Below are 11,873 nucleotides of genomic sequence, written 5' to 3' on the forward strand. Positions count from 1 at the left end.
GAGCTGATATTAACTACTTCTGTTGGGTAGTTAATCTTTAACAATAGTTAAAGGTTAAACAGTGATTTTTATTTTCAGCAAAATGTAGTGGAGTCAAAAATATAATATAAACACTTAACTGTAATGAAGTGGAATATTTGTGTGGGTGCTCAAGTAGCTTTGTAAGAATACACCAGTGGGCTACTACTTGTTCTTGTACACTACATTTGTCCACTTAAATGAAGATATCTGTTTGTAGCATGCAAAAGTTTGGGCATCCCTGGGCGATTGACATATTTTGCTGATTTTTGAGGTGAAAAGAATAAATGCAACCCCTGCAGCAAATATACGTTAAAAAACGAGCCTCTCTTCAAATGATAATGCAGTTACCTTTTATCCCATGCACTTAAAAATGAACAGTAACTGTGGCACGTGCAAAAGTTTAAGTCAGCACATCTGCTGTAAGGGTGGTTAGTAGGCTATATTTTGTGTTTACTTCTTTTCACTTCAGAATGCCCAAGGTGCACCCACATATTTGCATGCCACTGCGGATGTTGCCGGTCCTGTTTTCCAACCTGTTCAGTCGCTTTTTACAATGATCTTTAAAATTAGCATATATTATCTCAAAGTAATTACCTCCCTCTTTTATTTTTTTGTTTCGTACAACTGCCACTATATATGTTTCATGTGCTAATATTTGTTAAACTGTTTGTCTAACTTTTGTGCAGCGTAAAGTAAAAATAGTTGTTCTTACAAGAAAACAAATATCTTTATGGAAGTATGGATAAGCAACGTCAGTGTTACTTCCATGATGTCAAGTGTGTCAGAGTAAAACATGGCATCCGATTTTATAACTTTCAAAATAAAACTATTGTCAAGGTACATGTTGCTAAATTTGAAAATGTAATAATTTATAATCGTGTATATAATCTATGTTTTTACACAATATACCTTTGAATCATTTATGCGTCCAGAAAAACAGCTATAAGCATGACTTTGTTATGTGTGTAGTTTAGAGGATAGAATGCGTTTTTATTCCGAAGGTGAAACCTTTAACTTCCGGTGTTAATCTTGTGGCTGACACATAGTTGGACGTCATCGATGCTGGCAGGTCAGCTTAGCCACTGCGTCCCGAGTAGACGGACCTAGCCAACCGTTAAAAGCTAGCGAACATTCTCTTCCCCCCTACAATACTCTCCTTTCACATACGTATATAAAATCTTCGAAGAACCGTGATAAAATGAAGAGGCGGATACACTTCGGTTTTGTGCTGGTTTATTCGTTGGTCTCGTATTTATGTTCGTGCTCGGCGTTTTATCTTCCGGGTTTAGCCCCAGTGAGTTTTTGTGAAGACAGCAAAGGTGGTGAAGATTGCCAGGTATGGTGAAATCATAAAACACACAATACTTATCAAACGTAGTGGATATTCTGCTGAAGTTGTAATTGTCATGTATATATGTACATATATATATAAATTTGCTATCTTCCTTAATCTTGCTAGCAAGCCAGTGCCCTAGGTAGGCCCCGGCTATTACCTGGAGCCGTAACACTGGAATAATACTCTGATGTACCACTATCTTATTTGTTTTTGTTTTAGCGCTGGCTGACATTGCTAAGGGGAAAAATAAATATATATATACGTATATACTTTCAGATGTGTCGGGTTTTTCGCCAGCCTAGCATGAGACCGTTGGCAGTAGCACATTACTACCGATTCAAATAATGGCAGCTCTTGGCCTGTTAACTTCTCAGCACTCGTAGCACAGGTTTTGGCAGGTTTTACCCGTAGATTCAGCTCGTGAGACAAACATAGACTGATAAACAAAGTGCTTTTGCTTTTTTTTTTTACAGACAGTGATTCAGCTGTTTGTCAATCGCTTAGACTCAGTGGAGTCAGTCCTGCCTTATGAGTATGACGTGTAAGTATTATTTAGTTTTTGCTTAATGCAATTTCTGGAATGGCTGTATATACATTTTCCAGCTTTATTATAATCCTCACATTTTGTGAATTTGTTAAAGGTTCGACTTCTGCAAAGATGCCAAGGAAATGAGGCCTTCTGAGAACCTTGGACAGGTGCTGTTTGGTGAAAGAATTGAGTCTTCACCATACAAGGTGTGTGTTACTTGTAAATCTAAGCCTGCATGAAGGTTACAGTGTTGCTTATTTTTGATTCCATATCAGCCCAATTTGTTTATGTACTCTCTTGATGCAACACCACTCTCATCTGTATTTTACAGTTCAACTTTAAACAAGATGTTAAATGCAAAGCAGTGTGCACAAAAAACTACAAGAAAGGCACCCAGGAGGATGCAACCAAACTGGATTTTCTCAAGATGGGGATGCAGCTGAACTATCAACACCACTGGTTAGTAAAATATGCACTGCAGTGTACTGAAATTCTTTATTTGTGAGTTACAGCATTAGTAGTATGGGCATTTTGTTTGAAAGATGGATGACAGCAGTAAAGGAAAATTGTCAGCAAATTGTCATGAACACTGACAGAAGACAGAGATCAAGAACGTTATTGAGGTTAACAAATTATTTCTTCAGGATCATTGACAACATGCCAGTGACATGGTGCTATGATGTGGAAGATGGTCAGAAGTACTGCAACCCGGGCTTCCCAATTGGCTGCCTCGTTACGCCAGACGGCAGACCTAAAGATGCTTGTGTCATCAATGTGAGTCGTGCTTTCTGTCTTTGAGTTTGTACTCCACTTAACATGATAAATATTACCCAAGTGGTCATCTACAAGTGAAGTGGTCCTCATTCTGATATACTCAGTTACCCAGGATCCTCTGATTTGTCAAAGGTGTCTCAAACAGTATTTGATCCTTTAGCAAAGTCTTAAACATGACATCAGATCGGGCCATACATTTACAGAATAATACAATCGATGTAAGCAGTATGAAGGTGAAGTTGGAAGTCATTTTATAAAATTCTTTGAATTAGACAATTTCAGTATAAAAGATACTTAGCAACACATAGATGTTTGTTTACAAATATTGCACAGAAGAATCAGAGTACCTGATATTGAGTAAAATTTTTTATATTTTTCAGTCCGAGTTCAACAAGAAGAATACATTTTACGTCTTCAACCATGTGGACATCAGGATCACTTTCCACAATGGAGAAACAGAAGGATGGAGAGGGGCTCGGCTGGTTGCTGCCACCCTGGAGCCAAAGAGGTAAATGTTGGTTCATAGTAGATACAGTAAATATGATTTCACCTTTTCATCCTTTGATTCATGTCTAATCTACCTCAACATGCTGCAACTGAATGACTGAATAGTCTTACCTCAATGATTTTGTGTGTTTTGTGTGCAACAGTATCAAACATCAAGATGAGAAAAACCCAAACTGTGATGGAACCAACCCGATGGAGGTCCCTGGAGAGTTTAATAGTGATGTCTCAGTAGTTTACACCTACTCTGTCACATTTGAGGTAGGCCTCCAAACTGTAGGACCAATTGAATTATATAACAAATTATATGCAACTAATGCATAACAATTTCCAAGGAATAATGAGAATGAGAAAAACTAAATTTTGTGTTCAGTGTTTTTACCAATACATTTACTTCCTTTTAACAGGAAAACAATGCAATCAAGTGGGCCAGTAGGTGGGACTACATCCTGGTCTCCATGCCTCACACCAACATCCAGTGGTTTAGGTATGAGGACATTTTTCACATTGTACACCATAGAAACCCTTTCCTCCTAAAACTCTGTGGTTCTTGATGCTTGTTAGCTGATGCCATGGTATGTCTCGTGTATTTTTCCAGTATTATGAACTCCTTGGTCATTGTCCTCTTCCTGTCTGGCATGGTTGCAATGATCATGCTGAGAACCCTGCACAAGGACATTGCTAGATACAACCAGGTGGACCAGGTAAAAACATTTTTGAGCTCCAGATGTGTGTATGAATGTAGCGTACACATTAAGACTTCTTGTAGATGCATTTGTTATAAAGAAAACAAAAACAGAGATTACTCTTAAGGTTACAGATTGAATCTGATTAGCTGTCGTTTTGTTTGTGTACTGCAGGATACTATGTTGTCACCATGAAAATGAACTATTTAAAGTAGTGTATATCGTTTTTGTGGAAAACCTAATATTCTTAAGCAAACCGTTTTCCAGGAACTTTGGCGTACAGCCTTGTCTTTAGCTAGATGACCATACATTATTGAGTTTATGTTATTGGGATTTAAAGGGTTATTTAATGTTTTGTGCTTCTAATTTTTTCCCCACGGTGGATAATGAAATTATTAGAATTTACCCGAAACTCACTAAATTGGAGGCTGAGGAATTCATTTGCTTTAACTGAGTGTTTACTGGTCATTTTTTTTTCACAGTTATATGGCTATTGCTTTAATTCTGCTGGTTATCATACCACCTAACATACCAGTTGCACAGTACCCAGAATTATATATATTGTGTTACATTTCACAGGCAGACTTGATAAAGCTTCCATCGACAAAGGAAAAATTCCTTCTACCCTATGTAAGCTTATCGAAAACCGTTTTGAACAAAACTATTTGTGGTTATTAAATCTGGTGTTTGGGTGTGCCACATAGCACAACATGCAAAATGGGGTGTGGATACTTTTTCAAACATACAATTTTCAAGAAAGGGGCTTATACCTAAGAAATTAATAAGGAGTTTTTCACACCAAAATGTACAGCTTTTGGTCAATTGAATTTTCTCAGTCTTCACCGTATTTTGCTTTGCTGGCAGGTGTGAGATTATGAGGTCGTATGCACTGATTGGTGGTTGGTTAACCTTTTATTATTTGGAAATGTTAAGTAATTCCTTGATTGTGACTGTTGCTTTATCGTTGTCCTGCCATCCCGCAGGAGGATGCACAGGAGGAGTCGGGGTGGAAGCAGGTGCATGGGGATGTTTTCCGTCCCCCGAGGAAAGGCATGTTGTTGTCTGTGTTCCTTGGACAGGGCACCCAGATCTTCATCATGACATTCATCACACTCTGTAAGGAATATTTTACATAAGGCTTAATATGTAATACAGGTGTTAGTTACATACCTTGAAATAGAGATTCATTCTTATGAACTATAATTAGTCCCACTTTTCCTTTTTGTTGCACATATACAGTTTATCAATGATTGGAAAATATGTTACATTTTCTTTTGCAAACACAACAGCAGAACATCAATCAGTTACAGTATTTTTTGCAGTCAGTATAAACTAAGAGGCTGCCTTGTTATTGATAACCAAAATGCTGATACTGAATAGATATCAATTAGTTTTGTATATTGAACATTACAACAGATTGCATGTGAAAACTAAATTAAAATAGACATGTGAAACTAGCAAGATAATGCAAGATAATGCAAGTTAAAGCTTAGCTCCGATCCCCAATACAAACCTCATTTAATTTGCTCACCAGATCTTTATTTTGCCATCACGGCTAGTAGAATAATTCAAGTGAAAAATATTTCCACCTTCAGAACAAGTTTGAAGATCCATCTGTGTGAGCCTTTACAATATACTGACTTGCATATGAGGCATATACATTTTTGAGCCAATTTAATATTTTTCTATATTAGGTTTTACTGTGTGAAGTTAGCAGATAGCAGTACTACCAGACTAAGAGGAGAGTGGCATTAAACGCTGTCTTTGCATTGATGTTTCAGTAGTTAATTTGCAGTAGTGGTGGTATGTCTGAATGAGTCAACTAATAATTGTTTGTCCACTGCAGTCCTGGCCTGCCTGGGTTTCCTGTCACCAGCCAACAGAGGGGCTCTCATGACATGTGCTGTGGTCCTCTGGGTTCTGCTGGGAACACCTGCTGGCTATGTGTCTGCACGCCTTTACAAAAGTAAGTGTCCAGTGAAAACCTGACTGCAAAGTTAATTTCAGTCTAAACAGTTGACACAGACAGAGCTACAGTCTATGTGGTCTTTTTATAATGATATTCTCATCCATCTCTTTTTCTATTTTCAGCTTTTGGAGGTGAAAAGTGGAAGACAAACGTCTTGCTGACAGCACTCTTGTGCCCAGGGTAAGCTCACTTGCTACATTTGCTTAGCTTTTGTTCGTTTGTTTCATCTTTGTACTTAATTTCTGTCCATGAGTGCATGATTGACATGTTGCACTGTACACGCCCTCTCGTGATCTTTTTCCTTGTGTCATTGTCCTTTGTTCATCTCTCTTCCCTAGTATTGTGTTTGCGGACTTCTTCCTGATGAACCTGATCCTTTGGGTGGAGGGTTCCTCAGCAGCAATCCCCTTTGGCACTCTGGTGGCCATTTTGGCGCTGTGGTTTGGAATCTCAGTGCCCCTTACCTTTGTTGGTGCCTACTTTGGATTCAAGAAACCTGTGAGTTAGGCCTCCTAGTTTATTAATATGTATAACTTGAAATGATTGATTTGTAGATTAAATGTATGTGTGTTTGAAATGTAATAATTTGATCTCTTTTTCTGGACCTGTGCAGGCAATTGAGCAACCAGTGCGAACAAACCAGATCCCCCGTCAAATTCCTGAGCAATCTTTCTTTACAAAACCTATCCCTGGTATTGTGATGGGTGGCATCCTGCCCTTTGGCTGCATCTTCATCCAGCTATTTTTCATTCTCAACAGCATTTGGTAAGAATAAAGGAATGCTGTTTTTCCTGATTGTCAGGAACTCCTGAATGACTGGTAGTCTTTAGAGCAGGGTGTTGCTCTTTGTCTAATGTTGTCTCCTATAGGTTCATATGTATGTGTTTGTGTTTTAGGTCTCATCAGATGTACTATATGTTCGGGTTCCTGTTCCTGGTTTTCATTATTCTACTCATCACCTGCTCTGAGGCCACAATTCTGCTCTGCTACTTCCACCTATGTGCTGAGGTACCTGAATATTCAGAGAACTTTGTCTCTTTCATCAAACTTTAGTTTATAACAATGGATTTCATTAAAGTAAACCCAAAGTCAAAAAGATCATTTCACATTTTCTGCATATCTTACCTTCATTCCCACATTTTTCAGGCACAGGAGTGTAGAGCTGTATACAGCCAAATACATGAAAGCTATTAATATTTTTGCATAGCGTATGACTGTATCAACACCAATGAGGCTTACTTATGCCTGTTTTTCTCTCCTGGGCCAGACTTAATTTGATCCATCCTCATATGCTGAATCCTAACATGTCATCTTTTGTCATGTGTCCAGGACTACCACTGGTGGTGGCGTTCCTTCCTGACCAGCGGCTTCACAGCAGTCTATCTGTTCATCTATGCTGTGCATTACTTCTTCTCGAAGCTGCAAATAATTGGAGCAGCCAGCACCTTCCTCTACTTTGGATATACTATGATTATGGTCCTTATCTTCTTCCTCTTCACAGGTGAGGCTTTAGCCCCCCCCTTTTTACAGAGATCCTGCTATACTGACATTAAGAAGAACACTTGTTATGTTGCCTTTGCTTATTTACACTGATGCAAACGAAGCTCGCAAAATGCCCTCCCCGTGTGTGATTTTTAGATAACATGCCTGCATTCCAGCATCAGAGGCGTGACTTGTAACACAACAGCGTCTGGCTTGCCATGCTTGCTCTCCCTTTTACACAGACGCCGTTTTGGCTCTGTGACTACCTCCGCTGCTGGGATAAAGGAGGAATGACAATGCCCCCGCATTCTGTGTTCGTACCTGTTATATAGAACGAGGAGTTGAATTGAAGGTCCAACATTACAGCATTGAACAGGATGTGTAAAAGGGGCTTTTGAGTTAAGTGACTTGTCAGCTCTTAAAGTATCCTGCTTCTCTTGACATATTGCAATGATACCTGGATATCATATTGTGATTTGTTGCTTTATGTTTTGGAGCTCACAAAACACAAATGATCATCTATATATATTATATGCATTGTTGAAAAAAATTGGTTCACTGCAGTGTTTTTTTTTTTTTTTTTTATGACCACTGAAGAAGCTCAGGGAAGTAGCGTCCTGTATATCAGAGGCAGAAAGGGGTGTGTAGATTTATAGATATGAATGGTATTGTTTGCTCAGTGGTTACAAAGTACCAGCTAATGTCACCTGGATTGTAGAGGGAAGATTCAGGATCTCTATCCTGTTCCTATGACATACTCCACCAGGAAGTAGTCACTAAACTATTGTGCAACAATTGTTTGCTTATCATTTAGCAGAAGCCAAGCCTCAGCCTTCTTATTTCTCTATCGGCAGTACAAAAGCACTATGTCAAATGAAGCTAAAGAGCATTTATGTGCAAGGGTCCCATTTGAACTGTCATTTTTAAATCTGTTTGAAGTTTAATGAAAATCAGAGAGACTTTGTGAAATGAGACTGGAATGTTCAAAGTCCCTCTTGGTCAGATCTAGTTTTGCAGACTTATTTGGGTCAAATCTACTATCTATGGTTTGATTTGACAAACCAGAGCCTTGTTTTATTTATTTATTTTTTGGTTCTTTTTGTTCTGTAGATCAAAAGATACAGGCACCACATGCACTGGTTGCCATGGAAGATAATAAGTCTATATGCACTCAGGATTCCTGACCAATGCTGTCTAGACGAGTTTTCTGTGCTTGCACTTAAAATCCAGCTGTGTGACTCAGGTTGTGCAGATCTGTGTACGTCGTGACACACGTCATCACAAAGCCAGGATGAACAGAACATTGTTGCCGGTTTCGTCTCTATGTTAAAAGACACAAAGATTGACATTTGTTGACATGGTAACGGCACTGTCCGACCCTGTCCAGCTCTCTTGCACACCCTCTCAGATGAGACTAGGGATGTGTGTGGAAAGAGGATATTATACAGGGGTAGATAACCAGCAAATACACGTCTAGTCTTTACGTCGCCCAGAAATGAGGCTCACCATGATGTCAGATGATGACATACTTTCTGGTGTTATTCTGTCATGAGGCCAGATAAAAGAAAGTTAGCCTGTAGCCCTGCTTGTCACTGCTGCACTGTTTGACACTATCTTAAGGCAGAGCTGTAAGTAGCAAGGGGACGAGATGTCAAAAGATTATCACCAAGAAATAATCCAAGGATTCAAGGAAAAGATTATCAGTTTCCCTCCTTTGCACCGTTTTGATCTAAATAATCCTAATCTCTCTCATTTCCCATTTTAAAATTTTTATTTTGTTGTCTGTCTTTTTCTTTTTTACCTCATCCCAACTTTGATCACAACTTAATTCGGGATTGGGCTGCATGGCCCCCATTGAGCAGTCAGATAGGACTTTTATACCCAGATGAAATGATCCAGGATTTTGACCAATCTGGTTTCTCAACATTGGTGGAGCTCAGAGAAATATGCTCTCTTCCCTGACAAAATGAAGTGTTGGTTCTGGGTTTTTTTGCACAGTTGTTGAGATTGCAGTCTCAACTCTGTCAAAAGTTATTTTTCAAGCTTCTAGTGGATGGAATATATATATTTTTGTGCCCATGCCTCCTGAAGGACATTCAATTCAGGACCATGTGGCCTTTCATTAATTTTGCACTTAACTCATATTTGTCCCAAACAGATTCCCAAAGGCAGCTAGTTCCACATATCGTTTCTTGATTTCTGCTTTATTTTTTATCTTTTTTTTTTAATAACATTTATCAAATCATTCCTCTAACCTGTCACATGTTTTCTTCTCAGGTACAATTGGCTTCTTCGCCTGCTTCTGGTTTGTAAATAAGATCTACAGTGTGGTCAAAGTGGACTAGAGGACTGAGGGAGAGACTGACTCCTTGCTGTCGCAGCACTGGCCTCTTCAGTGCTGGCGGTGTGATAAAGTGGTCTGTATGGACCTGAATTGAAACCATCATTTATAATGGAAAGACCTGAAGAGCAGAGCCCGTCCTCTTTTGTGCTTTAAACATATGTTGCTATTGTTTTCTCTTTTTTTTTTTTTTTTTAAATATATATAATTTTTTGTTCACTGTTGACCAGTAATATGTTGAGTGGCGCCTTGAAAATCAGTGGGGGTTCCAATGATCTAATGAGCAGTTTGTTTTGGTGGGTTTAACAAGAAAAGATGAAATGTTTTTAAGTCTCTGAAGGTAAAATGTTCTGTATTTTTTTTCTTTTATATTATGTCTAAATGTTGTTTTTCAGCCATTACTTATATTGTAATGATGAAAACCTTTGTGTACATATACTGTACAGAGCGAGCGAGTGAGAGAATGCTACTTAAAGATTGTCACATTTATGAAACTTTCCATTCTTTTTTCTTTTTCTTGTTGAGGTAAAGATTGGGCTGTAAATCCTTAAAATATCAGCTTGTATTGTAGTTCAGAAACAATATAAAACACTGACATTACGACGACACATGTCCATTTTCTTGTATTTGATGGCTACACTTAAGTTTGAATAACAAAGGTCACACTTGGTTAAGAAGCACATCTGTATCATCGAAGAATATGCTACAACTACAGTGTGTTGCACATTAAGGACGATCTCTGTGACATGCCTAACATGTTTGGCCACAGGAGAGATCCTCACCTAGCTGATCATACCGCAGTCCATGAATTTACTGATTAAATACATATGCACCGTTGAGATACACCCTTTTAGATTTTAATAAGCAGTTTGCTGAACTGTAACTACATAAAATACTGCTGTCTTTTGCTTCGAGCAGTGTGGAGTCATCACCCAAGGTGATAACATTTTTACAAATAAATGCAGTTAATCCAAGATGAAGGCCATGTTCTTTTCTTTGAGCCACTAGAGTGAACAGATGAACATTCACTCAACCTTGTTCTTTACTTTTCATGTCTGGACATGAAGCCATAGATGCAGTGTCCAGCTGCTACCTATAGTTTAATGTAGTCGGCTGAAACCAAAACACAGCAAATAAGCATACTCAGAGATGTAAGGATGAATATATAATAATTGCAAGAATTCTCTTGCTAGTTAATGATTTAATGCAGACAATGTGCACTGTAGTGTGCTATTTCTTGGCCACATCTTATTCTCCCTCTTCAGTCGCCCCTTTCCACATATTGTAGTCTTTGTATTTGCACAGGTATGAGCCCTAGATATACAGTATAAGGGCAGGAGCAAGCATTGGCACATTTTAAACATTTCCATCAAAATGTTCATGAATTTCTGTAAACTTAACTAACTTTATTGTTCTGACTTTGAAAATGTTGAACTTTGCCACAGATACACAAAAACCTTGAATTAAGAACCTCTGGCATTTGTTTAAATTTCATTTCATTCCTGGCAAGCTGGTGATGTTCAAAAACAAAAGATAATCCTAACATAACTTTGATTTCTATCATTTTCTTACTCTAAAGTTCCATGGACGTCTGTAGGTTAGACAGAACGTTGTTTTGTCTGGTGTGAAATGCAGAGACTCTATAGACTCCATCTAAGTACATGAGATCCTGCTCATATCTAAAGCCAGGCACTAGTTGATGTGGACAATGAGAAACCTCGACACACCTAAGATCAACTTAGTCTCCAGCGTTTGCTTACTATGAGAAAACCTACCTGCGAAATTGAATTTAACACTTTTACAAACACTACATATAATTCACTTTTATTAAACAACAGACAACTTTAGATGTTGAATAATGCAACCAGAAATAATACAAAAGCACAATAGAAATCACAAAAATATGTAGTTTTAAAGCACTTGAAAACGTAATTTTCTCTTTTTTGATGATAAATTGTATGACACACTGTATCCCTTTGTCTTTACAGAGAAACATTGGCAAACTTATTTTGCAAGTTTGATTGTCAGTTGTAATACTGTACTATGGATTTCTCCAGTGACCTGTTGAATAAACAAAGGCTCAAATCCATACTACTCCAGTCAGGTCTGATACACTGTGAATTGTTTCTCAATCACAGTCTAATAATAGTATTAATAATAATAATAATAATAATAATAATAATAATAATAATAATAATATATATATATATATATATATATATATACATAAA

General features: G+C 38.0%; 1 protein-coding gene across 2 annotated transcripts; it reads left to right on the top strand.

Moving 5' to 3' along the window:
- Positions 1-1,073: 1,073 nt before the first annotated feature.
- Positions 1,074-10,616, top strand: tm9sf5 (transmembrane 9 superfamily protein member 5). Of its 2 annotated transcripts, XM_023421705.2 has the most exons (18): positions 1,074-1,357; positions 1,831-1,898; positions 1,999-2,092; positions 2,218-2,345; positions 2,531-2,660; positions 3,041-3,168; positions 3,311-3,425; positions 3,572-3,651; positions 3,763-3,868; positions 4,430-4,480; positions 4,834-4,966; positions 5,697-5,816; positions 5,942-5,999; positions 6,158-6,317; positions 6,433-6,584; positions 6,716-6,827; positions 7,149-7,320; positions 9,579-10,616. In XM_023421705.2, the coding sequence occupies exons 1-18, from the start codon at positions 1,220-1,222 to the stop codon at positions 9,644-9,646; spliced, it is 2,013 nt and encodes a 670-aa protein (XP_023277473.1). In that variant the 5' UTR covers positions 1,074-1,219; the 3' UTR covers positions 9,647-10,616. The 2 variants fall into 2 exon arrangements, with proteins under 2 accessions (XP_023277473.1, XP_023277474.1); XM_023421706.2 differs by lacking the exon at positions 4,430-4,480 and having other exon boundaries at positions 1,075-1,357.
- The last annotated feature ends 1,257 nt before the right edge of the window (positions 10,617-11,873 follow it).

This window comes from Seriola lalandi, unplaced genomic scaffold (assembly GCF_002814215.2).
Source record: "Seriola lalandi dorsalis isolate HSWRI2012SDOR001 ecotype SW California unplaced genomic scaffold, Sedor1 jcf7180002054673, whole genome shotgun sequence".
In the NCBI taxonomy this organism is placed as follows: domain Eukaryota; kingdom Metazoa; phylum Chordata; class Actinopteri; order Carangiformes; family Carangidae; genus Seriola; species Seriola lalandi.

Excerpts from the sequence above, each read along its gene's own strand:
- tm9sf5 (XM_023421705.2), top strand. The coding sequence starts at position 1,220 with ATGAAGAGGCGGATACACTTCGGTTTTGTGCTGGTTTATTCGTTGGTC. Across the intron at positions 2,093-2,217 it reads TTGAGTCTTCACCATACAAG|TTCAACTTTAAACAAGATGT; the intron begins GTGTGTGTTACT and ends TGTATTTTACAG. Across the intron at positions 3,869-4,429 it reads GATACAACCAGGTGGACCAG|GCAGACTTGATAAAGCTTCC; the intron begins GTAAAAACATTT and ends TACATTTCACAG.